General features: G+C 41.3%; 2 protein-coding genes across 2 annotated transcripts; one reads left to right on the top strand and one right to left on the bottom strand.

Moving 5' to 3' along the window:
* Positions 1–2,892: 2,892 nt before the first annotated feature.
* On the bottom strand, positions 2,893–4,276 carry calca (calcitonin/calcitonin-related polypeptide, alpha; the record flags this gene model as incomplete). The annotated part of the gene is made up of 3 exons (XM_083790127.1): positions 2,893–3,025; positions 3,549–3,683; positions 4,191–4,276. The coding sequence occupies 3 exons, from the start codon at positions 4,274–4,276 to the stop codon at positions 2,893–2,895; spliced, it is 354 nt and encodes a 117-aa protein (XP_083646253.1).
* Positions 4,277–7,269: 2,993 nt separating this feature from the next.
* cyp2r1 (cytochrome P450, family 2, subfamily R, polypeptide 1) lies at positions 7,270–25,827 on the top strand (the record flags this gene model as incomplete). The annotated part of the gene is made up of 7 exons (XM_083759286.1): positions 7,270–7,320; positions 7,432–7,625; positions 21,021–21,192; positions 22,117–22,258; positions 22,361–22,993; positions 23,184–23,513; positions 25,604–25,827. The coding sequence occupies 7 exons, from the start codon at positions 7,270–7,272 to the stop codon at positions 25,825–25,827; spliced, it is 1,746 nt and encodes a 581-aa protein (XP_083615412.1).
* Positions 25,828–26,358: the final 531 nt, after the last annotated feature.

Below are 26,358 nucleotides of genomic sequence, written 5' to 3'. Positions count from 1 at the left end.
TTGTATTGTATATTTATAGTAGGCCTATATTGTACTCCTTAGGACCTTCTCAAAAACGCTGTATGCTGTATCTCAAGGGGTTATTCCTAATAAAGGAATTTCAATATATATTTACCAGTTAATTATCTATAAAACTGTACTGCAACTTTCTGGTAATCAGCAATACAAGAAAGTAAACGTGTTTCATGGTGCATGAATCCCTTCATACAGATTCATATTCTGAAATAATTAATAGAAATATCTCCCTCAGGAGGAAGTAGAACATGGTAAGGTCAGAACAAGTGAGCGAACAAGCACGTCAATTATCAAAGACTAGCATGCATGACGTGCAGGGTCTGTTAGACAGAATGGCCAGGGACTCTAATTGCGTTGACAATACTCAGAGGAGGAATACTATTAGACCAATAGCATATGGTTCATTATCAACCTTTGATCTGTTGAAATAAACTATTGCCATGTTTACAAACTACAATCTACAAGTGCAGAGATGCTAATGCAGAATGGGCTATGTTGGTTATTTCCTCTATGGATGATACTACTTTTGATTAATTCCTGGCAAAAAGGCTGCTCAATTATAGACAATGATTAAACATTTATATTTGAGATGGTGTAACACCTCTAATAAGGTGGTAGATGACATGTTATACAGTAGGAGTAGGAAATCACCACCTCGTGTTTAGCAGCACCTCATTTCCTAATAATACAGTTTGTACTGTTACAGGTATGTAGTCAAAGTAATTTCAAAGTGACCAGCAGTAAAATGTTTGTGGGTGATACAGGTGGTGTTTGGATTTATAATTGTATATATGGACCAGTTACAGAATGGGATACAGCTCTTAACAGGACTTGGAGGTTTATACACACACACCCACCCGCACACACGCACGCATATAAACACACACTTCCCAAGGGTTCATGATGTAGCCGTTATAGTATTCATTATGTACTCTTATTATGTGTACTATGCATATTTTACAGCTATAATTGATGTTAATTATCTTTGTAAAGATGTGGTCAGAATTCTTATGGGGTGTACATTTATACTTGAGGAAAATGTAACATGTTATGTAAATGATCTGACATGATGTGAATTTGACTATAAATGCGATGTCTGTAGAACTCAGTGTGAGTGTGGCATGGTGATCTTTGGTTTTTCCCACAATTACACACACTTTTGTAGCTAAAAATACATTTTATTCTTGCTTTCAGTTCACAATTATCACAATAATCATAACCCTAAATACTTTTTCCTCACACTCACAGTGTACAATGATGAAATTTAAAGAAATGCTTCACATCAAGGCACAAGACAGCCATAGTCAGTGATGGTGGAGTTAATAGTGTTGACAGTTGTGTCTTGGACTCTAGTCCACTGCACTGTGCTGCTGACATAACAAGGAACATCTACACACATCAGAAACAGTACTTTGGCCTCAGGCCAAGACAGGGGACAAAATCCATTTTCATACCTGCTTGCACAAGGAAATATTTAAAAAATCGTCCCCGCAGACCTGTAATTAGAGTCTTTATTTTTCTAGCAGTGTTGCTAATGCTAGATATCTCTGTCGTCTTTATGTAGAGCATAGAACAACAATGAGTACTGGCAGAGCATATATCAGTCCAGCAGTGTGATTTCTTAAATTATGTTCTTATTTCCAGGTTTTTGATGGTGGGTCAATCAGGATGTATTGTTCTCATTTGAAGAAGGTGTACTGTGCTGCAATGACAAAAACAACAAAAGGTATGTTAATCTAACCACAAATGCTCCATGACCATATCCAGTTAAATGTTAAACATTCATAAAGTGTGGGACGTAAGGGGGAAGAAATACTTGTAATACAATGAACTTGGCTGTGATTATATTAGTTCTTTTAAATTCTCATTATTATAAACATTATTCACGAGTTTGAATCCCCACCTTTGGTTGATAACACCGAAAGGAGAAAAAATGTTTTGTTCATATACCCATTTTCATTTTGTGGAAGTTCTCTGTCCACACCCTGCGTTACAACTCAAACGTTCAATTGTGCTGCCTTTCTTTAATTTCAAAGCACAATCAAGTTGTTTCTTCTAACATGTAACTTGTATAACAGGCAAAGTTATATATATATATATATATATATATATATATATATATATATATTTATAATAAAGAGAATAGTATCATACCATACATGTTGAGCCGGCTCATATGTTCACTTGGGGCTGTTTCTTCTCCGCCTCCCAAACGCTTTAGCACCCACATTGGTGGGGACAAAGTTGCTGCTTCCAATCCCCCCTGATCGACTGAGATAGTCAGCCAGGCGGTGGGTTACACATGTGGCTGTGTTGCATCCCCGCTTCTGGGCTGTCACGCTGCTTTTAACAGAGGGAATAGACAGTTTAACATTTTATAAAAAATATTTGTGATCCTTTTAGATGAATGATTGATGGGAATAGCTGCCATTCATTAATGCTTACCTCTAATGGCTGTTACCAAAGTACATTCAATCATTAAACAAATGTATGAGTGCGAGTGGGAAGAAAACTTTGTATAAAAATGTTTATTGTAGAAGAAATCACACAGTTTTGGAATTTGTATCACTTTTTTTCCTATTGCATATATATATATATTCCTTACTACTGTATACTACTGTCAAAAAAGTTGATTTTAACAATGGAATCGAATTATGGGAGGTGGGGCATGGAGATCAAACATTCTATTGAAGTTAGTCAGGCAAGCGGGACTCGGGAGCCGCTGCCACATGCATCAACGTATGGATGGAATGGATGGGGGGGGGTGAGATATGTTAACTATGAACAGAGGAGATGAAACGTGAAATGTGTGCTGTTGAAAGAGTGGAGCTGCATGCAGGTGACTCATTTTTAATTGAACGAGCCCTCAGGCAGGCTTCATTTCTTGCCAGGTGTGCCCGCTCCTACATCAGTGCGGGGATAGGTTTGCAGTTTGTGGATATCCTGGGACAGTTTGCCCAGCACACAAGTGCTTAGGCTGGTGCAGCGCTTGGATATGGGTCTATCCATGCTGTTAGAGAGAACATGCAAAAACAGGCTTACAGTAAACATTGCATGCAAATAATATGTTGTAAAAACAAATCACATGCTATTATGGTTTAAACATTTCATGCATATATTAATTTTTCCCCCTCTTTTTCTCTGATTATAATTTGAAAGGCATGCTGACAGTGTATGCATCTAAAATATTATTGTTGACAAAAATGCTGCGATTGAATTGTCATGCTTTCATTTTAATACATATGTACAACCAACCAATATCATGCATCTCATTCTCATGCCATGAGCATACGTCCATCATGCTAACTGCGCAACATGCATATGTATATGAATCATACTCTATATACCTTCTTTCTAACAATAAACATTGCACTTTCACTTGTTGACATCTCATGAACAAAGATATGTGTTGTATCCAGTTAAATAATACAATAAAAAATAAAAAGCCACACCATCCACCATTAGCAAACCCTAAACCTGATCATTAAAAATGATTGATTATTGTTAAATTATTGATTGATGGAGAGTCATACCTATTTCCTTCAGTTGCATGTTGCTCTTGTTCTTCAGATGACATCTGCATGATCTCCTCCAAGATAGCATTGAGTATCCTCCGGGCATCATAGTTTGTTAGTGTGACTTGGTCCGACACAGGCTCTGAACTGGTTCTGTAAATCCACAGTCGATTAGGTTGATCAGACTGGAACTGCACCAACACTGGGTTAAAAATAGTATGGCTCGGCCAGCTAATGTCTCATGCCTCAGTTAGGGATACAAGCCAAATTCAAAACAATCTGCTAAAAGTGTTCCTTTTAAAAGCTGTCAGGTAGCCAAGTTGCACTTTATGACCAAATCAATATTCCTGTAAGAATAGTGACCATGGTTTCTGTGCAGATTATTATACACCCACCATCAAATATTACACAAAATAAATAGTTTTATTCTCTCGTCACATTATTGTCTAAGCATCTGAGCTAGATAGTTTACAAATAACTTACATTGATAAATAAAGTGGGTGGCTTTCTGTAAGGTGTATTGTATAATATTTGATTGACTGTGGTGTCGTGGGAAGGCTGCAATTGTGTCGATTTTTGTCATCATACAATCTGATCTCAACTCAAAATACAGGCATGAAAACGTTTGTGTTTGTTTTGCAATTCTGCATTTAGACTCACCTGGAAGGAGCTGCGTGTGAGCTGTACATCTGACAAATGACCAGGACATAGGCAAGAAGGATAGCCGAGAACTTCAGCATCACCATGGTCCCCTGTGAAAAGCACATCACATCCCAAACAATTCGATATTCCTCGTAACGGTTGTGTATTCTCTACAACAATGTATACAAATATGAAGCAAGAATCAACTTTCATCCAAGCAATAATAGCTTGTACATAAATACATTTAATTTGTCAACTCTTGACTTTCAGTATAAGACCTGTACAAGCAAGAGTTACAGATCTGGGCACAGTGAGGATGAAAAACTATTGGTGATATACTGACACTAGAAGCTCTTGCCAGAGACTAACACAGCAGCCACTTCCATTATTGGAATGAGCTGCAGTCTGAGAGCAACACATACCCTTGAAAAATTAACTAAACTATACGGTGCGGTAATAACTGGTAGCCCAGAGAATATAGAACAAGTTCACACAATATACTCAGTACTCATCACATAATACTGGATTGTTTCTTATCTCCTGAACCGTAACAGCATGCCATGTACCTTCAAGCGCATTGTAGTGGACTGGTAAGTGACAGAAATTGTCTCATATACTCACCGTAAGTTATCTTCTCGTAAACAATGGTCAAATGATATGTATTTAAGTTATGGACTCTCTTGTGAATCTGTTGAACACAGCCACAGTACAGTGGGTTATATATGTATCTCTTGGGATTATTTATTGATTGAGTAGGTGCTTGATCATAGCCTTTCGACCAATCAAATATCTTAACGCAGTCTGCCAACCAATCAGGACCCCTGCATTGGTTACAGCAAGCCAGTAAAAGATATGGTAAGCAAATGACGTCAATACATGGCCACACAAGTGTTCCATTCACAAAAAACCTGCCAGTCATTCGCACCGGTTGATATCCCAGTTTGTGATGATTTCATTCATTAAACTGGGCATAAGTCAACTGTTAGACAGTGAAGTTTTCAAATGCTGGTACTGTATGAATGAAATTTACTCTACACAATGTTCCATATTCTGAATTAGATTTGCAGACAGAGCCATCTACTGTACATTGTCTCGTATTACAGGATCCACAATTCTACAGTAAATATGTAATAGTCAAATAGACAATGGTGATTAATTCTGTTCCTTTGCTACAGAATTAGAATTATCATTGTGCTTTCACTGTGGCCCCAGATGATCCCTGTGCTTTAGACCCGCTTTTGACCTGTCTGTCTAGCATCATGTAGAAAGTAACGGTACAGTAAAGAACCTGGGGGTTATTATTGATTCTGAATTGAATTTTAATTCACACATTAATCATGTTACCAAGATTGCCTTTTTTCATCTTAGAAATATTGCACGAATCAGAGCCTATTTGTCCTTGGACGATGCAAAAACGCTAATCCACGCCTTTGTTTTTTCTCGGCTTGACTACGGCAATGCACTCTTTTCAGGACTCCCTAAGAAAACGACTGACAGATTACAACTTGTCCAAAATGCAGCAGCTAGAGTCTTAACTAGAACTAAGATGAGAGAACATATTACTCCAGTTTTGGCATCACTGCACTGGCTTCCTGTTGTTTTTAGGATTGACTTTAAAATTCTGTTACTTGTCAATAAAGCTCTCAATGGTCTCGCACCTCCGTACCTCCGTGACTGCCTACCTAGATATGTCCCTAGCCGCCCCCTCAGGTCCTCCAATGCTGGCCTACTTGAAGTGCCTAAAAGAATGTGCACAAAAAAGTATGGTGAGGCAGCTTTTTGCTTCTATGGCCCAACAGCCTGGAATAAACTTCCATTCGAGCTTAGACACGCACCCTCTGTAGACATTTTTAAATCTCAACTCAAGACTCACCTCTTTGTCTCCACCAGCCGAAGGCTAGGGGGAGAGTATGTTTTGCACTCCGTCCGTCCGTGTGTCCGTGTGTCCGTGTGTCCGTTAGCAGCTAATCTCGGCCACCGTTAACCCGGTCGATGCCAAATTTTGCACACACACTCCCTGGATGCCAACAATGAACCTCTGCCCCAAACCTTCCAGAACGGCCTGTTATAGCGCCACCAAGAGGCCGCTTTGTGCAAAACAAGTTTTTGCACAGTACACCTACAGATTTTGTCCAAACATCACGCAAATTGGTACACAGTCTCTCTAGAGCCATTCAACAAAACCAGTCTTTCAGATTTCCAGAACGGCCTGTTATAGCGCCACCAGGAGGCCGCTTTGTGCAAAACAAGTTTTTGCACAGTACACCTACAGATTTTGTCCAAACATCACGCAAATTGGTACACAGTCTCTCTAGAGCCATTCAACGAAACCGGTCTTTCAGATTTCTCAGACTCCATCCTGATTGGTTAAGATTGGCTTCCAAAGTTCACAGGAGTGCTCAGTTTCAAACAAAATGCTGCAAATCATGAACACATCGCGTGATTTCCGTGAAATTGTGCACCCACATTCCCACTAGGCAGAGGACGAAATGCCACATGAACAATTTCAACTCAGCCTCAAGGTGGCGCTATAACTGGCCGAAAAGTGTTTTTAACTCTAACTGCACGGATCTGTGGATAACTTTGTATGCCAACTCCCTAGAGGCCAAGGAAAAACCTTTGCCTGGAATTCTTCACATCTGCTCATCCTGGTGGAGACCTGTGCCCAGTAGGTCACTTTTTCTAGTCACCCTTGCTTTTAGTTGAGTTTTATTTTTTATTTTTATTTTTTTATGTGTTTTTATTTATTTTATGTTCTTATATTCGGTTTTGTTCTCTGCTATCTATCATTTTAACTACTTGTGTTTTATTGTATTTTATTTTTATGTCCTGCCCTGTGAAGCACTTTGAGCTGCATTTATGTATGAAAAGTGCTATACAAATAAAGTTTATTATTATTATTATTATTACTGTATGCAAAATTTGTAATTTCTCAAAAACATTATAGAAGTAAATATAAAAATAGAAAGCTATATGTAAATGGCTAAATGTAAAAATATACAATGGTTTAAAAAAAATGCAGGTGGGGCATGTATGTGTGCTATAGTCAAATTAGTATAGTGTATTATATTTCCACACCCCAAAAGCCATTCCTATAATGAACGTAGCATCAAAGAGAGTTCGTATACAGCTCCTGTGGGATTCATTGGTGTGGCTTATCATAGTCTACCCTGTTTCTTGGAGCCAATTACTCGGCTTTTGGTCCTGGGCCATCCACTAATTCCCCTTACTTAACAATATTGGATGATGTATCGTAAAGCATCCTGCCTCAGACTTTGCTTTTGCGTCACGGAGGAACTCCATTAATGTGGATGAGCCTTTTAGTGCTATTGAGCAAGCTCTGGGTCCTGTGACGGAACCACTAAATCAGAGGAGCAAGACAGAGCCAAGGTCCACCCCCTTAGACCTCTCCATGAGCTGTCGGATACTGGTGGTGAAGGATTCTAAAGAATGGTTACTTGCCCAAGATCTGTTAATTGTCCTGTTCTGTGGCTCAAGTTCTTTGCTTACACAGTAAAATCCTCAGTGTGAATGTTACTCTGAGAGTGTAAAAAATGGCTGTTGTTGGGTCCATGCTGCTCACTTCAATCACTTGAATTTGCTCTGGACAAATGAAATTGTAAAACTAAGTGACTCATCTATGTATGGTATTTTAAAGGTGCCTCACTTACACTACTAACTTAGGGCTATAGGGCTTTCTTTTTATGAAGCAGATTGTTGATACTGTTAAAAAATATATATAAGCATAATAATAATTTACAAATCCCATTTAGGAAATAATCACCCATACCTCCTTCTGAAATGCCTTTTACAGCCACATGAAACTATGGAAATGTTAGGGGTGACATTTTTTTCATGACATTTAAATTAATCATGATGAATTCATTGTAGTCTACAACAAATCTTTTTTGGACATCTTGTTATACTTGAGGTTGGGACACTGGTAACATACCTGTATAGTGATTAAACAGTTTCAGCCAGCCAGTTCATGTAAAAGACCACTTCACCCATTTCCAATCTTCATGTAATTGGTACTCCTCACTAATGCTCATTATAAGACGGCACAATTTTTGTCTATTCACTCTATGTCTTAGAGTTGGGCTTTAGACAGTCAAGTTTGGTCATTTCAAACAAGATTTTCAATTTTATTTGTATTAATACAAGAACAATTGCTTCTATTATAGCATGCTAACTGTCCATGAATAGAAAGCCTGCAGTTTGTATTATCTTCAATTCCCCATCGATGATGTCACCGGTAGGTATGTTTCTGAACCTGCTCTAAGACACAGACCAAGTACGTACAAATGGTAATAAGCCATAGTGAGGAGCAATTATATGAAGATGGGTTGAAAGTGGTTGTACTTTTGACTCCTCTACTACAGTACATTTATTATTATTATTACAATTAAAATCAGCATATTGTAACGATCCCAGGAACCGGCGGCACAGACGTAGTTCAAAGGATAAAGATCTCTCTTTATTAGCTCAACGATCCAACGTATAACAACAGCATTAGTGTTCCTCCTAGTCAGTCTTGCACTCTCACACTAACTACCAACACAGCGCATCACATAGGCCCTGTTACTCACTCCTCAGTCCCGGAAGTCTTGGGGGTGGGCCCCAAGACAGTCCTATTGGCTGAAGCCATAGCCGGCCGCTACACTACCCCCCCTCACAAAAGTCCTCGACCCCGAGGACCAGGCCAACAGGCAAGACAAACAGCCAATATACAACACGGCAACAGCCTAGAAATCAAAGCAAGAAACCAAATACACCCCCCACAACTCTTGTTTTTTTGTTTGTTTGTTTTTTTCACAATTCACAACGTCCCTGTCAGACCAGTGCCCCAGAGGACACCACATAGTCTCCCAGACGGGCCGGAGGCCTTGTCCGCCTCCTCGGCCAAGACCCTGTAGGGGTCGGGGGTAGGGGAACAGGGGCAGGGGGGGGGGGGGGGGGGGGGGGGAGGGCCCCCAGGGGGGGAATGTGACAAGGGTGTAGGGGCAGGGGAACCAGTGTCTCCTTGTGGCATGGGCGGAGAACTGGGGGGGAGTTGGGCTGCCGGAGGAGAGGGAGAAGTCGCCGGTGCGTTCGTGTCGGGGGATGGAGGACCCCACGGCGGCGCCGCGGCATGTAGCGAGACAGGACGTTATAATCTTGAGTTTCATTAAATAACTCTGTCTTTCTCCGCACGCGCGCACACAACATTATTCAAGTGAAATGCGTAACGGCAACATGGGCTAATATAGGCTACCAATACAGGACGTTATAATCTTGAGTTTCATTAAATAACTCTGTCTTTCTCCACACGCGCACGCGCACACGCGCACACAACATTATTCAAGTGAAATGCGTAACGCCAGTATTGGGCTAATATAGGCTACCAATATGTGGGTAGCCTACAGGGATTTACTGACGGAATTAATATATATCTAATCATCTATACCAGGGGTGCCCACACTTTTTTTACTTGAGAGCTACTTTCAAAACGACCAGCTCAACAACATATACCCACCAAATAAAACTATCATCCCATTGCTGAAAATAGTTACAAAATGTAATTGAGGGGCCTTGCATAGGCTACATATAAGACAAACGCACATGGAATGGGAAATAGAGGGGGAAAAATGGAAATTGTAGGTTTTTTTTTTGGTATTTGACTTTGCTACTGATGATTGTACGCAACAACAAGTATTGCATTGTGTGTTTGAGCTGACAGGCCCTTTTTGATGTCAATCAATCAAGTCATCTCAGGTCATCAGTGGCGTGCACAGACACTTTGAGGGGCAGGTGCTCAAGTGAAACAAAAGGGCACCTTATCTGGAGTGTGGAACCATGCTGCAGCGAGCTGCCGCCTGACTTAATAGTATGATAGATAAGAATTGATAGGCGCGCTGGAAGGTATTTATACCAGGGGGGGCTGAAGGGTGGGGGGGGAAATTGCACGATATTTCGGGTCTTATTCGGGTATAATTGGCCTATTAATGACTTATTTAGGACCTAGCACCATACACACCTGCGCACGCACGCACACACACACACACACACACACACACACACACACACACACACACACACACACACACACACACACACACCATCTATCTCTCTGGAAGAAGCTGAATATGAACGAATATGAATGAATATGAGTTCCAACACAAACACTGACTCGACAAAGCACCCAAAAAAACATTTCTTTAACACACACACACACACACACACACACACACACACACACACACAGAGCAGTATCCAGTACTTCACAGATGGAGGGGTCCAATTGCTACCGGCCCACATGCGTACGAAAAGAATCGGGTATTTCCGATTATAAAGTCGTTATTTTCGGGTAAAAAACGGGTCTGCACAGCAGAAATAGCGAGAGATAGAGTGAGAGAGACGCGTCTCTCTATCGCACGTTAAAGAGAGAGAGAGAGAGGCGCGTCTCTCTATCACGCCTTAAAGAGAGAGAGAGAGAGGTGGGGGGGTCGCGTTAGGTTAGCATCAAGCTAAGCGTACGAAATAAAACGGGTATTTCCGATTATAAAGTCGTTATTTTCGGGTCAAAAACGGGTCTGCACAGCAGAAATAGCGAGAGATAGTGAGAGAGACGCGTCTCTCTATCGCACGTTAAAAGAGAGAGAGAGAGACGCGTCTCTCTATCACACGTTAAAGAGAGAGAGAGAGGTGGGGGGGTCGCGTTAGCATCAAGCTAAGCGTACGTTCGTTCCATATAAATGACAGATCCACATCGCTCATGGGGCTGCTGCAGGCAGCGACCTGGGTCTTTTTATTTATTGTTACCTGGCTGGCTGCTTCATGGTCACGACCGTGTAACTTTTTGGACCGTCATTCGTGAGAATGTAAGAAGTCAGAAGCCCTTCCTGCGAAATTCTGCCCTTTCAACTTCATCTGTGAGTGAACGGAGGCGGAAGGAGGGGCACTATGCCTCCCATGTGGGTGTGTGTGTGTGTGTGTGGACAGTCACACACACATACAACATCATGACAAATGTATAAATAAATATATTATAAGCTTTTAATCCAGAATTGATCGATGTCACCATGGGCCACATACTATACACGTACAAATAATACAAAACAAGAAAAAAAACTGTACCAAATAATGGACTTGACAAAAGGGCATGTTGGTCCAGAGAGGGCCACTAGGGCGTCTACGTGTGCACGCCCCTGCAGGTCATCTCAAGCGGCAGATGCAAAAATATTTTTTTAAATTAAAATTATATATATTTTTAGGTACATGTCATGTGGTCTATACCTGCAAAGCCTTTGTGATCTATACTGGTAGATCGTGATCTACCTTTTGTGCACCGCTTAACGTCAGATCAGGGGTTTTGTCGGAGAGCGCCAAAAATGCTCCCCGACAGCATAATCGGAGCAAATAGCCTACCGGGCAGTGTGTACGAGCCATAACGTGTTGACTACACTACACTAATAAGGACACATAATAATAACTAATAACCCATCCGTTACTACATGTGGAGTCAACTCCCGCAATTTCCTTCTTCCCATAGTGTGCTGCAACATAACTCTGGGATGAGCGGCCCATTAGGGCCGCGAAATTCTAGTAAGATACAAGTTTATACATATAAGCTCATGGGAGAAGTACAGGAAGAGAGCCTATACGACCTTGTGTCATGGGACCAGGCTCTACTTAAAATAAATAGATACCAGTCCAGACCTGTGCCATTATATTCAGATGGTCAGAACATATCATAAGGGTAAAGGTGAACAACAAAATAACAGTAGGCCTACTATATAAGGCAGGGGTGGACAAATTTGACAATGGAGAGGGCCACTATATCCACATTCATTCCAGAGGGCCACATATTACTGTCGTAGCAAAAATAGCCGATCTACAAGCTCAAACCGTGTCAAAGCTATTTTTGCTATATTTGAATTGAAAATCTGAATGGTTTTTTGCTATTTTTGAATTGGAATCCTGATTCCAATGGTCCCCAGCAGCACCTCTTTTTTCATTGATACGGTTTCTGATAGTCTTGCACCTATGTGATGTGCGTATAATATAATTACTCTCCTTCAACCTGAAGAGGAACAATAAACATTGCTTACATACAGTACATACCCTTAAGAATACAGTAGTCAAAACAGTAATGAGAAGTTGTATATGTGTAAAGTGTATCCTGAGTTATCGCACATCGAAGGTCAGAGAATCATTAAATCTTAAGTTAAACTTCCATTAGCAAAAATACATTCACCTGCTGGGCTCCATTAGCTCCATTATGTCAGACAGGAAGAAAGGAGAATTTGAACACCTGGACCCAAATGTTGTAGAGGGATTACTAGATCTCTTGGGGCACCTGCAACTGGCATTAAAAGGTTTTGAGCAAATGAGGTTGTAATCCATGATAAATAGCTTACATAGTAAGATAACACCACAACCAAAGTTCGACAATGATTATTAAATATTTAACTGTTTTATACAACTTTTTTAATGTTTCAGCTCTGTATCACTTGACATGTTTAGGAGAAAGCCTATAGGACTAAGGACTATGACTATATGACATAGTATGGTGGAAAGTATTCATTCGGAAGATGTCGTTTTGTTTCTTTCGTTTTTGGATGTGGTTTTTTTGAGTGGTACAAGGAACAGCAATGTCCCTGTGTCCATCCATATGTCTGTATGTCCCTATGTTTAGGGTACCAACAGGGGGCGCTGTTGCACCACTCACTTCAGACAGGTCTGATTTTTGTGTTTTCATTTACTAGAGCGGTGCATGTTGGGTGGAACGATGTAAGTTGGAAATGGATGCCCCACCCAGTTATTACTTGCGCAAGCAGAGCGTGCAAGTACGGTGGTCGTATACATACATACATACATACATACATACATACATACGGTCTAGCTTAAACTTGGACTCAGGGGGGTGGACGCCTCTGCCTTGCATAGTCCCCAGTGAATAGGCAGTTGGCCCTTCACTGGTAACCCTATTTTGGACTTATTTTAAATATATGAAGGTATTGCGGGCAGGAATTTTACCAAAAAGCCCCCCCTTTTAAAATACATACACACATACATACCTACATACATACATTTCAGAAGTTTTAGCAGTTTTTAAGGACCCACTTTTAGGCCAGTGCACCAGAGCAAACTCTTGCCTTTTTTTAAACCCTACCCATTTTAACCAAATACATACATACATACACTGTTTGTTGGAATATACCAGGGCAGGAAAGAGACGGGTAACAAGACGTCCAATGGTGGTTGAGTTGAGCAAACCTTCATTTATTTAAGCTTTTGGAACACAAAAGGAAACTCATTTCAGTTTCATTCAGCACTAGCCCCTCTCGGAACCCCCTGGGTCAGCCCAATCCGAACCGAACCGGGCTGACCTGTAGGGTCCCTGTGCGTTACTTTGTTTTCGTATGGGAATGTTGGAACGCGGACATAAATATCCTCGGTAACATCGTGTCTGCGCCGTTTGACGTCTTCTTTTCGTTTGAGTTATTCTGAAGGTGTCAACTATAAGTACCTATACATACCGCTGCGAATTGTGTCGCGGAAGCCGTTAAGTATTTTTAATCTTCGTTTGACCGATTTGGTCGCTTTGATTCTTCTTGTTTATTTACCGTTTATTGTACCGCCTCCCGATGTGCGGTTGGCTTGTGCCGGCTACGTTCCTGCCTCTGATCTGCTCTGTCATAGCTATAGCGCCACTAGCTAGCCAGATAGGCGGTACAATGAGGTGTCAATAAACAAGGAAGGAAGAGAAGAATCAAAGCGACCAAATCGGTCAAACAAAGATTAAAAATACTTAACGGCTTCCGCGCCACAGGAGATATTCGCAGCGGTATTTATAGGTACTTAAAGTTCACACATTCAGAAGCCCTCAAACGAAAAAAAGTCCTCAAAGAGCACAGAAGGACGTATCCGAAGGTGTTTACGTTTATTTATGTGTGCGTACCCGGTGGCAGGGTGGAGGTGGAATAGGACCCCATGGTCTGGGTCTCAAAAATGTCAGAAACTTCAGTACCATTGGGTTCTGCTTGTAGGGCTAATTCAGCACTTGACTTATTTCAATCCAATGAACACTAACACAATATACTGTAGGCCTATTCAATAAACCTCAGCTGCATGGTTAGCCAGCCACATGCAACTGTCAGCCAGCCACATACACTACTAGTACAGCGGCTAACAGCCATATTGTGAGAGAACCTTTCACTTGGTGATACAAGCGTGAAATTTGGCATGAACATGCCTCTGGGTCACTTCTTTAACTTTTTTACCCGAGCCAGCGAAAAATCCAATATGGCGGTCATTTTTCAAGATGGCCGCCAAATAAAAAAGGCCTTTTGTGGCGGTTCTGGACAACCATGGGTGCGGCCGATTCGAGACCGGGCACTGCACTCCCTGTGGGTGTGTGGAAGGTGTGTGTCGAATTTGAAGTCGGTGGGGCGAACGGTTCTCGGGTTACGTGGATTACAGATGTACACACGCGCACAAGATTCGTGCAATATAGCAGATCATTGGAACGGTTGTTCGCTTGGTGATACAAGCGTGACATTTGGCATGAACATGCCTCTGGGTCACCTCTTTAACTTTTTTAACCGAGCCATCCAAGAATCCAATATGGCGGTGCTATTTCAAGATGGCCGCCACATCTAAATGTTAGCCTATGTCTACATTTCTTAAAAATTTTAGGAAAATTTTCACCATTATAGATAGATAGATAGATAGATTTTAATTTCTTTTATATATTTTTTTAATTCTTTATATTTATTTTTTGTCATTATTTTTATATTATTATTTTTCATACTGAAAATGGTAGCATGCTAATGCTACCATTTTCTAATGCTAATTAGCATGTTAGCATTATCATGTTAGCATGCTATGTTAGCATGCTAGCATATTACCATGTTAGCATTAGTATGTTAGCATTAGCATGCTACCATGTTAGCATTAAGTTAGCATTAGCATGCTACCATTTTCAGTATGAAAACTAAAAATAATAACAAAGAATTTAAAAAATAATATAAAGAATATAAAAAAAACAAAAAAAAAACGATCTATCTATCTATCTATCTATCTATCTATCTATAATGGTGAATTTTTTCCTAAAATTTGTAAGAAATGTAGACATAGGCTAACAATTAGATGTGGCGGCCATCTTGAAATAGCACCGCCATATTGGATTCTTGGATGGCTTGGTTAAAAAAGTTAAAGAGTTGACCCAAAGGAAGGTTCATGACAAATGTCACACTTGTATCACCAAGCGAACAACCGTTCCAATGATCTGCTATATATTGCACGGATTTTGTGTGCGTGTGTACATCTGTAATCCACGTAACTCGAGAACCGTTCGCCCCACCGACTTCAAATTCGACACACATGTTCCACACACCCACAGGGAGTGCAGTGCCCGGTCTCGAGTCGGCCGCACCCATGGTTGTCCAGAACCGCCACACAAGGCCTTTTTTATTTGGCGGCCATCTTGAAAAATGACCGCCATATTGGATTTTTCGTTGGCTCGGTTAAAAAAGTTAAAGAGGTGACCCAAAGGCATGTTCATGCCAAATGTCACGCTTGTATAACCAAGTGAAAGATCGTTCCTATTATCTGCTGTACTATACTGCCATCCTATGCAGCATTTATGTGGATTAGCTCACACAGTTAGCCATTAGCATAGGAATTTGCAACAGTAAATACAGAACAAATAGTGCAGAAACAGTCGATTCCTTTACACAACACATGACTCATGTAACAAACAAGCTATGTCATGTTCTATAGTAAACTCAGACTTTGATAAGACTAGTTTAAATTGTTTTCATTTGCACAGTACAGAATTGCACAGTCCCTCCTTACCTTTTGGAACACAAAAGGAAACTCTGCAGAGGGACAAAAGGCAAAACACAGCAGCATACCTAATACAGTAAAACTACGCCATCTACTGGCAAACATACATCACTCCCTTACATATACATACATACATACATACATATCATTTCAGGTCTGGAATGTCGAGTCCGATGGACCAGTGGACAGCGGAAACTCATGGAGCACAGATGGATTAAAAAATTGCAAACTGTAACACCCACTGGTTTAAATGAAAGAAGTTGATTTCTATCCCTTTTCTGTTCATTTATCTGCAAACTAAATAAATGGTATCCAGGCCTTGCTGTGAACTTTTACTCTTTTATGGTTTTAGGTTGTTTTATTAATGTCCATTTTTTATATCCATTTTACCATTGGGTTTTAGAGGATAGTTTCGGACCATGGTTTAGGTATGTGGTCTAGTCTAACTTGGACTCAGGGGGGTGGACGCCTCTGCCTTGCATAGTCCCCAGTGAATAGGCAGTTTGCCCTTCACTGGTAACGCTATTTTGAATTATTTTTAAATATATGGAGGTATTGTGGGCTGGTCTTTTTACAAAAAGCCCCCCTTTTAAATACATACACACATACATACGTATACATACATACATACATACATACATACATACATACATACATACATACATACATTTCAGAAGTTTTAGCAGTTTTTAAGGACCCATTTTAGGCCAGTGCACCAGAGCAAGCTCTTGCCTTTTTTTAAACCCTACCCATTTTAACCAAATACATACATACATGTATACATACATACATACATTTCAGAAGTTGAAGCAGTTTTTAAGGACCCACTTTTAGGCCAGTGCAACAGAGCAAACTTTTGCCTTTTTTAAAACCCTACCCATTTTAACCAAATACATACATACGCAGCCGACCACAGTAGCCTACTTGCACACTCTGCTTGCGCAAGTAATAACTAGCATGGTGCCCATTGGAGCCTCTACAGCAGTGCCTGGCCTACTTGGAACGATGCACGTTGGAATGCATGCCCCACCCAGTTATTATGTACAGTATGTGACATGTGTCCCTTTTATGCCCATATATGGAGTTCTTTGTCTGGCATGCCCAAATATGGAGTCTATGCAGAAGTCAGAATGATGTCAGAACAGGCCAGCTCCATATACAGTATGGACATTGGGCAGGGGCCCTGTCCAGAGAGTAGACGGTTCTGGACAGCCGTGGGTCCGACCGACTCGACACCGGGCACTGCACCACCTGTGGTGGGGTGGAACGCATGTGTTTAATTTGAAGTTGGTGGGGCGGACAGTTCTTGAGTTATGTGGATTACAGATGTACGCACACACACACACACACACACACACACACACACACACACAGACACACACACACACACACACACACACACGCACACACACACACACACACACACACACACACACACACACACACACACACACACACACACACACACACACAGACTCGGTTATTTTGGCCACACAGGTATAAAATAGGACTGGTTAATGCTGAATTGTTTGCATGAAAGTGCTCATTAAGGATCCATAACAAGTCTGAACTAGAAAAAGTGCCCTTCTGGGCACAGGTCTCCACCAGGAGGATAGGATAGGAGTGTGTGTGTGATGTTTGGCAAAATGTTTAGGAGCAATCGTTGTCGGCAACAGCCCTCTGCAGTGGCAGTGAGACTGAGCCTTTCAAGGTGGAGACTGGCGTCAAACAAGGATGCATCATTGCCCCCACTCTGTTTGCAGTCTTCACGGACACGGACTTCACGGACTTCACGGACACACAGACACACCGACAGACGGACGGAGTGCAAAACATACTCTGTCCCCATGCCTTCGGCCTGGTGGAGACAATTATTAGGAGAGGTCTGTGGAGGCCATTTGAAGCATCTGGAAAAAGCCTACCAGCTGCCTCAACAGGAAGGAACGGCTGGATAAACAACTTCACATCTAATGAGATGCTGGTCATGACTAACCAATGAGTCTGACACAGCAAAGTGGACAGCATGCATGGCCTATTTATAAATAAATAAAAAGCTAAAATAGCTGATCTACAAGCTCACAAAGTGTTGTGATGCTACTGTATGTGTTGCGAGCTTATAGCCTATTATTGCGTGTAGATTGTATGGAGTTTGCCTTCATTGAGCAAAAGAAAGTGTGAAACTCTGTGTACTTGGAATATATCTTATATATCTTATCTATAAGAACTTTATACAGACAGCAAACCAGACTAGAATATTGGCCTTTGGACTTCTTCAAGCAAGGAGAGTTGTTGCCCCAACACGGATGCCCCAACATTAAGGATACATGAACTGTATCGGTCTAAAAATAGGCAGAACGATTTTGTCCAGCTTTGGGAGACATACATGAATGCTATGCATTGCAGACCACTACTTAAAGGGGAATACCACTCATTTTCAACATTTTACTATGTCATTAATATACCTTAGAGTTGTTGTGTGGAAATAGTAAAAGTTTGGCATGACTTAATTGTCGTGTGCCATGTTTTATCTCTATATGCATGGGAAGGAAGATTTCCTGGCAGAAATACAGCTGCCCGGCCCAATCAGATCAAGGGCAATGATGAACCAAGGAAAGATTCAGTGCAATGGCCAACAGTATAATCACATTCCCTTCAACAAATGCTTGTTTCCTTTTAAGTGTTCGGTAGTACATTGACCCATAATTTATCTCAAGCATTCAAATATAAAGTCTGCCTGCCCTGTAACTTCCACCATTAGTCAGCAACCCAATGTCTTACATATGAGGGGGAAGGGACAGGAACAAGGGACATGCAGGATAATTCGCAAATTTGTAAAATCATCCAACAGAAGGGTATTTTTGGAGCATAATGATTCAACAAGCGTAGACACATTTTTGGCATAACTAATAAATAACAAGCCCCAACAGCTTCTAAACATAGTAGGCTGTACATGAACTCTACCATGTTGAGGTGAAGGCAGGTCTAGCTTACAGGGTCATGTGTGTTCTTGTACTGTTTTTTTAACCTGTACGGCAACCTTAAATGCCCTGAAAGGCGCCTTATAAATAAAATGTATTATTATTATTATTATTATTATGTTCATTTGTTTCAAAAACATGGTAACACAGCAATGCCTTTTCGATTCTCAAACCATTTTAAAAAAACAAAAAACAAAACAACAGGTTCTACTCTATTGTATCATATTTTCAATGTTCCCTCCACTTCCTCATCATTTCTGAAGGTTCTGTCAAGGGCAAGTGGGAAAAACAGGAACAAAACAAAACAGCTTCCCCAAAAAATTTGAAGAGAAACAGGGGTCAGGCATGAGTATGCTTGTAGGAATTATATGAACTTCACCTTCACCTCAGCATATTTCTGTAAACTGTGAAGCACATTGAATTTTGCCTTGTGGTTGGAATGTGCTATACAAACTGAATTGCCTTGCCTATAAAGTACAAGACACAAGAATGGACCATGATAGTATGATAAAATATACTGAACTGTTTTGCCAAAGAAACAAAGCATGCCATTTCTTATTGTTATAATATGGTCTCAGCGACCTCAGCCGGCCTGACTTAGTGACATAACAGTTATCTGCATAAGCATATTGATAACCATGATAAGAACAGAATCAGCAGGAACACACATGCAATATCCTATGCATGTCATTATTGTCATATTGCACATACAGTCAGTCCCTCTGATACAGTAGTAGACAATCATCATGGTTATCAATATGCTTATGCAGATACATGTTATGTCACTGAGTCAGCTGACACCATCACTTATGAATGATCTACAGTGAATACATACAACGCAATACATTTCATGTAGTGAGTAAGTAAAATCAGCGTGGTTATGTATTGTTGTTGCATAGCCTATTTGATATGTTTAACGAGTAGAGGCAAAGCCTGAAATGTTTCATTTCTTCCTAATATTATGCACATGATAGTGACTGTAGTTGAATGTTGCAATTGCATGAAGTAGGCTACATAGCCTACACATGGATTTAACACTGAAGACAAATAGTGTGCATCAAATATAAAATTTAACCTAACAAATGGAATATATAGCCTTAATTGATGTTTAAGTCCAGATTTTCAAACATAACATGCATGCAGTCATATAAATAATTGCATTGTGTGCGTGTGCCCTTAAAACAAGATAGATAGATACATTTCTAATTGTTTTTTAAATTAGATGCAAAGACTTTCGGGCATCTGGTTAGGATGCCTCTTGACCCCGGGGCAGACCAAGGCGCAGATGGAGGGATTACATTGATTTACTGGCCTTGGAACGCCTCAGTTACTAATGTTGCTATATGGAGAGGTAAGTCTGGAGCTCTGATGGCGATGTTGCCCCCGCAACCCGACTACGGATAAGCGGTTGAAGATGGATGGATATGGGACTTCAATAAGCTTTTCATAGTATACTTCAAATATGCAATGTAGCCTGCTGCCTAATAGGCATATTATGTGTGTGTGTGTGTGTGTGTGTGGGGGGGTAACGAATTAATGTCAACCTGCTCTGAATTAGCCCTAGCTGAAACATGACTGTCATAATCATGACGCCTCGATCTTGCCTCGAGCGTCATGTAAACCGCTAGCTGAATCAGCAGATGTCAGATGACAGTGTGTGCCAATTCAACAGTTCTGCAAACATTTTCTTTTTCCGTTTTATCTGCAAACATCCGAAAACGTTTTCAGTTGAAAACACGTCATTTTTGTGGAGCGACACTACCTCAGAAAGGCTGTTGCGACGCCCCAAATTAGCCTTTATTCCGTTTATTGATCAATGAACAAAGTTCATCTCACAGTCATGGTTCACTCGAAACTTCTGGCCAATCTTCTAGTCTTAGAGGCGGGGGATAGAAAATGTGCAAGATGATAGCCTACACTACACTATGCCACGGTCCTTTTTCGGGGAGAAGCAGAAGGGCTTGGATGTAGATTTTAAAATGGTGTCAATTAACTCGCCACCTCTGGTGTCATTGTCGTATGTGTTATTCGGTGTCAGTTGCCTGGTCATTTGCCTTTTCTTTCTTCTCCTGGTTCGCCAGCTCGTCAAGCAGAGAAGACCCCCAGGATTTCCTCCTGGACCATCTGCCATCCCACTGATAGGGAACATTCTGTCTCTCGCCACGGAGCCGCACGTCTTCATGATGAAGCAAAGTGAAGTGCATGGTCAGGTATAACGGCTGGCATTTCCCTAGGCTATGATGCATGTTTACATTGATGCAAGGACCCGATATGTGATGATTAGACTACTGGTAACTTTATTTCTCACACTAGCCTACTTGACACGTGCACACACACGCACGCGCGCAATTATAAGTTAACAGAGGGGAGGGGAGCGGGCGAGAGAGAAATCAGAGAATGCATAGACTGTTGTTTTACTTTTACATGGTGTGTTCATTGCGTTCTGAAAGTTGTTCGTCCCAAAAATGTCTACCGTACCGGTAGCCGTATAGGCTTACTGTAGGTAACTATAGTCTGCAGCCACAAACAAAAGAGACAGCCCACATTTTCTAAGAATAATTTCCCCCTATAGGCTACACAAAAAGACAAAGATCTGACTGTAACAACAATAGCCTAAATTGCAGCAGAAAAAGTATGTGCATGTTTTTTCTCTTTTTTTTTTTTATTGCTTAGGCTATTTGCTTCACATTCTCTATAAAATAAAAGTCAGACTCACATGGCCTAGATATGTCTTGACTGAGCCTGAGGCATCACCTTCAATATGTCAATATTGTTAGCTGTGGATATTGCAGGGCAACTGAGTCTTGTGAGTTACAAGACAAATAAGTGACAATAAAGTTATAGCTTAGATGATCAGAATCACACACCAATGCAGGTATTTTTTGTGCCATTGTGGTTCACAGCCAACGTTTCAGTCCTCGTGACACTAAAACTTTGCTTATGAAGATGAAACAAGAACCACCAATATTAATCTGACCAGAGCTTCCACTTGCAGGAAACAATGTAACCTCTTCTTCACAAGTCTTTCTTTCTGGCAGTAACTTAGGCTATAGGCTATTTATGTATACCAATTGTAACCACTTGTAAGAACAATATAAAGAAAACTTTCATCACTTTCTATGCATTTCTTACAGATCTTTAGTATCGATCTTGGAGGTATTCTGACTGTGGTGCTGAACGGATATGATTCTGTCAAGGAGTGTCTGTATCATCAGAGTGAAGCATTTGCTGATCGTCCATCATTGCCTTTATTCAAGAAGATGACCAAAATGGGTGGTAAGGAGATTATTTAGTGTTTTGTATTTGACGATTTGCATATTTGAAAGTAATTGTGGTGTTAAATCACTAATTCACACATCTCTATTCTGCCTCTTAAAGGTCTGCTCAACTGTAAATATGGTCCAGGCTGGATTGAACATCGCAAACTTGCCTGTAACTCCTTCCGTTACTTTGGCAGTGGCCAGAAACAGTTTGAGAGGAAGATATCTGAAGAGTGCATGTTTTTCCTCGACGCTATGGACGAGCACAAGGGGAAACCGTTCAATCCCAAACACCTGGTGACCAATGCTGTGTCTAACATCACCAACCTAATCCTTTTTGGCCAGCGCTTTACTTACGATGACCACAACTTCCAGCACATGATCGAGCTCTTCAGCGAGAATGTGGAGTTGGCTGTGAGCCCTGCGGCCTTCCTCTACAACGCCTTCCCTTGGCTTGAGTATGTGCCCTTTGGGAAACATCAGAAGCTGTTCCGCAATGCTGCTGAGGTTTATGACTTCCTGCAGAAGACTATTGAGGGTTTTTCCCAGGGCAGGCTGCCACAGGCGCCCCGACATTATGTCGATGCCTACCTGGACGAGTTGGAGCAGAGTGCTGGGGACCCTGCCACTTCGTTCTCCCTGGAGAACCTCATCTACTCTGTGGGAGAGCTCATTATTGCAGGCACAGAGACCACTACAAATACCTTGCGCTGGGCCATGCTGTATATGGCCCTCTACCCCAACATACAAGGTCAGTTACCATGTGAGTTAATAGCCCTGCTTACAGTAGCCACTGATGCTGAACAAAAGAGATGTGATCTAGATATCATGGGAAATTGAATGTGCACCCCAAATTAATTTGGGCATGCTCAGTATGCCAGGCATAGATAATATGTTTACATAATATGAATGGCTAATTTTGTGCGTTTCTCCTTGTTAAGAGAGGGTGCATCGGGAGATTGACAGTGTGCTGGTCAATGGAAAGGCCCCCTCACTGGAGGACAAACAGAGGATGCCCTATGTGGAGGCTGTTCTGCATGAGGTCCTGCGCTTTTGTAACATCGTACCTCTGGGCATCTTCCGTGCCACCTCACAGGACGTCAGTGTCAACGGGTACAGCATTCCAAAAGGCACCATGGTCATCACCAACCTCTATTCAGTGCACTTTGATGAGAAATACTGGAACGAACCCAGCATTTTCTCACCCCAAAGGTTCCTGGACAGTAACGGCAACTTTGTCAGACGTGAAGCCTTCCTACCATTCTCTCTGGGTAAATATCTTTTGACTTGTGTTATTCATTTGGTCATGTTTAAAAACCTCTTGAGCCCCATTGCCCCCGCCGGCGGGGGCAGCGGCTGCCCACCTCATGAACAGCTCTCAGCGGGTAAATGAAGACCCAATTGGTCTCCGGTCCCCCTGGACCCCCCTGGGGTTTAAATGTCATGTTGTCATGCCATTAAACTCCCAAACAAAGACCCTATTTTCATTTACTTTAAGACTTTTCAGTGAAATGTTTTCACTCAGTCACATGTAACCAAAAGTGAAGGGTATTATTCTTACTTACTTAGTTATTAAGGTTTTTAAGAATCACAAAACTGTCAAGTCAGAAAATAAGTTAAGAAGTCCTTGGATATACCCCAGAATGAAATGCTGCCAAATCGAACTCATACAACCTGTAAATTCAACTCACACACATAAAAGTGCAACATTAAGCTCTTCTACAGACAAATTAAAGTAAAAACCAACATAAAGGGCTCTATTTTCATCCATGCTAAATCCCTTATCCCTAAACTACTTTGCATCTTTTACTATTTTGAAAGACATTTTTTAATAGTTAAAATAGCCAATATACAAGCTCACAACGTGTCGTATTGTAGATTAGATTTTAACTATTAAAAAATGTTTCTCAAAATAATAAAAAAGAAAAAGTAGTTTAGGGATAAGGGGTTTAGCATGGACGAAAATAGAGTCCTTTGGGCTCCAATTTTGTCGCCGCCTTTACGCGCAACGCGACCCGTAATTCAGCCGCTGCCCGAAAATTATGAATATAGGAGCTTTCTCTGTCACTTAATGGTATTTTCGTCCAGCGTCACCCACTATCTTTTTTGCAGACACCGGTATTCGCACCTAGAGGTGTGGTCATGGGCGTGCTGGCACGCTTTCCCCTAAATTGCTATTTTGGTCACACACATTTGGGAAGGCGCATAGTGCATTTTAACAGCACCCGTAAACCGTATGCCAAATTAGTTTGGTAAAGAGCGGTGCGCACCGCGCCTCAATGGAGATGTCCAGGCATAGAGTCAGGCTGCGTCATCTCTCCTTATTCTCCTATGCATGCAGTACAAGTGAGACTTCAAGGCAGCAACGCAACACTCTTCAATGGGATATAGACCGTAAGGCTATGAAGCAATATAGCACTGGGCATAACGGGCAAGGATAAGGGATCTCTGAAAGGCAATGGCATATGTGGCACGGTGATTGGTTTAATTATTGTAACGCCCAAACCACACCTATGCATAATATAACAGGTAACAGAGGTGTTTTAGGGATTTAGACAGGTAACCAAAATACCAACGAAAATGGAGCCCAAAGTGTCTTAAGTAAGGTGTTGGGTCACCACAAGCTGCCACAACAGATTCTACATGTCTCTGGAACAAAAGATAGTGCCTCATTTGGTGTTTTGATGATGGTGGTGGTACTCTCTTAACAGCCAATAATCCCCCATAGGTGTTCAGTTGTGTTGAGGATCATTCATACAGCGAACAGACCATTCCCATCAGTGTTTGATCATAGGATGAACAGATCAACTTTGTACTGATTTGCCCGTGGGCCGTGACCCTTCCCTCTACGGGAACAACAGACCCAAAACCTGATGTAATTCCCATAGATCTTCCTATTGAAACTCTTGCCAGTTTAGCCATTTTTGTGACTGGAGTTTCCTGCCATCTATGCCCAAGTAATGAACCTTCTTTCATAGTCACTTATATATTTATTATTTTCCTCATTTCTATACATGTCACACAGCATGATAGGATGTTAATTGCTTAATTGTATCACCTGTATCGAAACAGATTCCACTCTATCTCCAGTTATTCAATTGTTTCGCCTTTAATTTGTCACTCAGTATATTTTGTTGGCCACTATTCAATGGCAGAATATCTGTATCAACACTATACTATCAGAAACTATTTGGACTGGGCCATACGTAGTTGCCGTAAGTTGTACTTGTCTATAGTTTTCTGATCACATCACATCTATGTCCCGTTTTGTGATAATGTGGCATAAATAATATAAGTGTTTGTGTGAGAAAGAGAAAGAGACAATTTGAAGTAATCTCAACATGGCTGTCTTTCTCTTCAGGGAGGCGTCATTGCCTGGGTGAGCAACTGGCCAGAATGGAGATGTTTCTCTTTTTCACCTCCATGCTCCAGCAATTCCATCTTCAGTTCCCTCCAGGTGCTGTGCCCTCTCTAACTCCTAAACTGGGCATGACCCTACAGCCCATGCCATACTCCATTTGTACTGTCCGCAGACAGCAGAGAGACTCAAGCTGTAGAGACACTCACACTCCCCATCAGCAGTAGACAAGGAGATGCACATTACATCGTGTCTAATCTACATTGCTTGAACCCAGCACCCAGCGTTCCCAATGGTCTCTCAACTTGCAAAGGTAGATTTTCACCTTTGGACATTTAGAATGTAAGAGAGCAGATGATGTCAAACAGGTGGTTGGCCTGGTTATGTATCTGGTTCACTCGATGAAACCATGAACGAGACACTTTTGGCTGAGCAATATGCATGTTTGCACAACAGTGTTAAGCAGCAGGGACGGGTGACAAGAATCAAAGGTGAGGTTTTACGAGTCCAGTTGGTGTCCTGGAAACATGAGTTCGATTAGGATTCCTTGAAAAGCTGGTTTGAGCCCTCAAATGCTGTGATTCCCAACCTGTGGGTCTGGGCCCACTGGTGGGACATGAGGATATTGAAAGTGGGCACCCAAATAATTGGCAAAAAACTAAGATATTAATGATACTATAACATTATTTAAAAGAATGTTATATTATATTAAAACCTAGAGAATGTTGTTTTTAATGTGACACAGATAAATCGGAACT

Source organism: Protomyctophum parallelum, assembly GCF_964188405.1.
Source record: "Protomyctophum parallelum genome assembly, chromosome: 2".
Classification (NCBI taxonomy): Eukaryota; Metazoa; Chordata; class Actinopteri; order Myctophiformes; family Myctophidae; genus Protomyctophum; species Protomyctophum parallelum.
This window is presented reverse-complemented; position numbering and strand designations above follow the sequence as displayed.